We start from the raw sequence: 3,977 nt of genomic DNA, 5'->3' as shown, positions 1-3,977 counted from the left end.
CTTGTATTGTGGTGTACGTGGTTGTCTGGCGTAAGGTTGTAACGTTTCCAGTTATTTGTTGTTCATGTATAATAAACAATGGGCAGTTTGGAGTCAACGCTAGATATTTGTTGCGTAAATTATCTTATATTATATAACAATTATTATTAAACTAATTTGGACGTTTCGGCTAACAATTTTGAGCCATCTTCAGCAATAATAATTACCGCTAATCCCTACTGTCTAGCTGCATCTCGCACAATCACAGTTTCGACCATAATACCATTGCATTGGAAATGTGGTGAGAGACAACCATCTTCAACATATTGTATGTTGTGCCATCCAGTTGCTTAGCTGAGTGGAATTGATGGTGGAACTCAAGCTAATAATTGTAACACAATACACTTATATTAAGAATTTCTTAACCAGTTTTTCTTCCCGTTTGTCCCACATATGTAGCATCACAGTCTCGACATTTTATTTCATACACTACATTTCTTTTAGAATGATTAGGCAGTGGATCTTTGTGCACCATAATAAACTTATTTAATTTATTAATACTGTAATGGGCCACCCTGTGACACATACCATTAATAAATTTACAAAACTTGTTGGACACCCCATTAATGAACGGAATTGTGAACCACCTAATGTGTTCCTTATTGGCCGAATCACCATCAGTCCTACTCATGTAATTGGATTTTTTTATTAATTTTTTTATCCTGTTATTCAACGTCTCAAAAATAAAATCTAACGGATCATTGTCCAATAAAATACTAATTATGAAATTCAGATTTCTTTTGTGGAACTCTGGATGTGAGAGATAAAACACTCAGTCAATCAAACTAAAAATTGTGCCTTTCTTCTGTGAGATCGGGTGCTGAGATCCCCCCACCTCTATTGTGAATTGAAGCCTCGGATGAAATGAGTTAAATCTATTTAAAATGTCCTCCACCTCAGACGTGGGTACGCAAAGTACTATATCATCCACGTACCTATAGTAGAAAAGCAACGGAAACTTAATGGTGCTCAGCACACGACTCTCTAAATCCTGCATGACTAAGTCGGCTATAATGGGAGATAATGGCGATCCCATTGGAGTACCAAAGGTTTGCTTATAAGTTTGATCGTCGAAAGTGAAATACGTAGAGTCCAAAATCAGATGTACCGCTTTTAAAAATTCTTCTTTTGTTATTTTGCATTTCTTCTCTATATACCTCCATCTATTAGACAGAGCCTCCATGACTAGGTCTATGGGAACATTCGTGAATAACGATACCACATCCAACGATACTAAGCTGTATCCTGATTTGATTTTAATGCTTTTCAGTTTTTCAATCAAATCATAGCTATTATTGACATGACTCGGAGCCTCTGGCACACTCTCGACGATCAAACGATGTAAAAACGCAGCCAAATCATACAACGTACTGTCAACCGCAGACACTATAATTCTGAAAGGACAATCAGGCTTGTGAACCTTCGGAGATCCGTATGCTCTGGGCAGATTGCCATCACTACAATAAAGTTTCTTGTATGTTAGATCTGATATAAATTTAGATTTTTTCCATCTTGTAAGTAGCGTCCTCAAGCCATTATTAATCTTACTACTAGGATTTTTTGTAATTTTTAAATAAGTCTCCTCGTCCGAAAGTATGGATCTAATTTTTTCGATGTAAGAGGTTTTTTCTAATGCCACCGTGATGTTACCCTTATCCGCTTTCGTAAAAATAATGTTATTGTTCTCCTTGATGAAATGTCTCGTGTGATTCATTAAACGATTCAACCTATCATAAATCAACGTATTCTTGGTTTTAAATGAGAGTAAATTGTTAATGATAGTCAATGAGTGATTCCTAACGCTATTGTGAACAGAACTTTGCAATTTTTTTAAATTGTATTCAATGGTTTTCATGAATTCCATAGCTACCTTTTTGCCACTATCAATCGGAAGAGCGAAATTCTCTCCCAATTGTAACAAGCATTGTATTTTTTTCGGAATCTCAACGGAAGAAAGGTTAACGAACCATTTGTCCCTTATAGAAGTTATAGAGGAAGTGATAATATCATTTGAAAAATAAGCCGGAGAAATACTAATATTTACCAAATTCTGACTGTTCGAAGCGGACAATGGAACACTTTCGTGAGCAAACTTATAATTGTTGTCTGAATTGTATTCTCCTGGTATCCAAAAATATTCTACTTTTTTAATGTTAGCCTTTTTCTTTTTTTCTTCCTTGTGAGTCAACCAAGCTATTTTTTTATCTATTCTTTGTTTATTTAGCACAAAATGGTTGTATATTTTTCGATTCTGCGAATTAAAAAATTTTTCCAGAATATTGTATGGCAACTCATTAGATATGATACGTACAAGATGGAAAATTACCTTTTGTGAACGCTCAATAGACCTACAAGAATCATTCAGTTCTAACTTTAAAACTTTTTTGATATAATCTTGTCTGATATTATTATATTTAGAATCTGAAGATTCATGTACATCAAATTTCGGAGAAAACTTTAATATTCTTTGAAGATGTGCAGGAATAATGTTATGTTCGATACAATATCTAATAAATTTGACTCTATTTTTGTTGTTCATGGTTTCGTTACAGTAATGTTGCAGCATAAGGAAGAGCAAGGCTTGCTACTCATGCGCCGTGCACGTGGCCGCGAGCGCTTAATTCGCGTTCGCTACGATGCTCTCAGCGCACGCCGTTTCTGTAGTGATGGCCGGCGTCTTATTTTGCGAAAATTTGTTAGCCGGACGTTAGGTTAGGTTACATACCACATTTTTTTTACAGCCATATCCTTTAAATCCTCAAGAAAGTCAGACTTTGAAATCGAAACGCGGTGATGCAGCTTCTTAGTTATATATGTTTATTAATTATTAATAAATATATATCAAACAAGGCTATGAGAATATGGCGCGGTAATTGGTGCGCAAATAATTAGTTAAAAATCAATAATGATCATATTTTACATAAATGCATTTAAGAAAACACCTATGTTCACAAAATTCGTACGTTTCGGCCAACACTTTGGGCCATCCTCAGCGCATTACATACAAGTTTCACACAATCCAACATAAAGATTTCCTTGCAAACTCACTCACTGATCGAGTACCCGCCCTGATGTAAGTTTATATCCAATCAATTTGTTACCATGACAAAGATGTAATGTAAAATTACATATCCTACGATGGAATTAATCTTATTAGATAAGTTCAATATTCAAATCAAAAGAAATAATCACAAAGAAAAAAACCTTTTTTATACACATAAAAAACTCACCTGCAGGTAAGAATGCAAGAAAAAATTTCTTATGTATAACAATGATTAATCTTATTAACAAAGTAAATGTAGAATTAAATCATGAAGATGTTATCGTTATGAAAGTCAGAATCGTTAAGAAATAGCATACATGATGTACATGTCACCGTATTGTGTCAACAAATAGAACGGAGAAAACTAAAGCCTAACTTACATGTAATAAACTCGATATAGTATTGAAAATAACACCAAAATGAAAATTGTAATACATTGGTAACTCAAAGATTGTTAATAACATCCAAATACGCATTATTTAAGTAATCAGTATCAGACTACAAATTCCAGCTATTTTTTTGTAACTTAATGTAAATCATTTCAGAAGTCAGATGTTTTCTCAAAAATCTCTCTGTATCCAAAATTCTAACATTTGACCAATCAAATTCATGATTATACTCCAACCTATGTCCTGTAATAACCGATTGTGTTGTCGTGTTTCTATTGATATGGTTTTTATGTCCTAAAATCCTAGTTTGTAATTTTCTACCTGTTTGACCGACATAGGTAGCATCACAATCATTACACGCAATCTGATACACAACATCTCTTTTTGAGTTAATCGGAATTATATCTTTGTGAACCTTAATATATCTATTCAATTTGTTAAGACTATAAAAAGATAATCTGATGTTCAGATCATTAACAATATTCATAAATTTGTCAGAAATTAAC

General features: G+C 33.6%; 1 protein-coding gene across 1 annotated transcript; it reads right to left on the bottom strand.

Moving 5' to 3' along the window:
* Nucleotides 1–811: 811 nt before the first annotated feature.
* On the bottom strand, nucleotides 812–1,903 carry LOC108764350 (uncharacterized). Its single transcript, XM_018512543.1, has one exon. It carries the CDS (start codon nucleotides 1,901–1,903, stop codon nucleotides 812–814), a length of 1,092 nt encoding a protein of 363 aa, XP_018368045.1.
* Nucleotides 1,904–3,977: the final 2,074 nt, after the last annotated feature.

The sequence above is a fragment of the Trachymyrmex cornetzi genome, unplaced genomic scaffold (genome assembly GCF_001594075.2).
Source record: "Trachymyrmex cornetzi isolate Tcor2-1 unplaced genomic scaffold, Tcor1.1 scaffold1131, whole genome shotgun sequence".
In the NCBI taxonomy this organism is placed as follows: Eukaryota; Metazoa; Arthropoda; class Insecta; order Hymenoptera; family Formicidae; genus Trachymyrmex; species Trachymyrmex cornetzi.
This window is presented reverse-complemented; position numbering and strand designations above follow the sequence as displayed.

Coding starts and splice junctions, on each gene's coding strand:
- LOC108764350 (XM_018512543.1), bottom strand. CDS start 1,903: ATGGAATTCATGAAAACCATTGAATACAATTTAAAAAAATTGCAAAGT.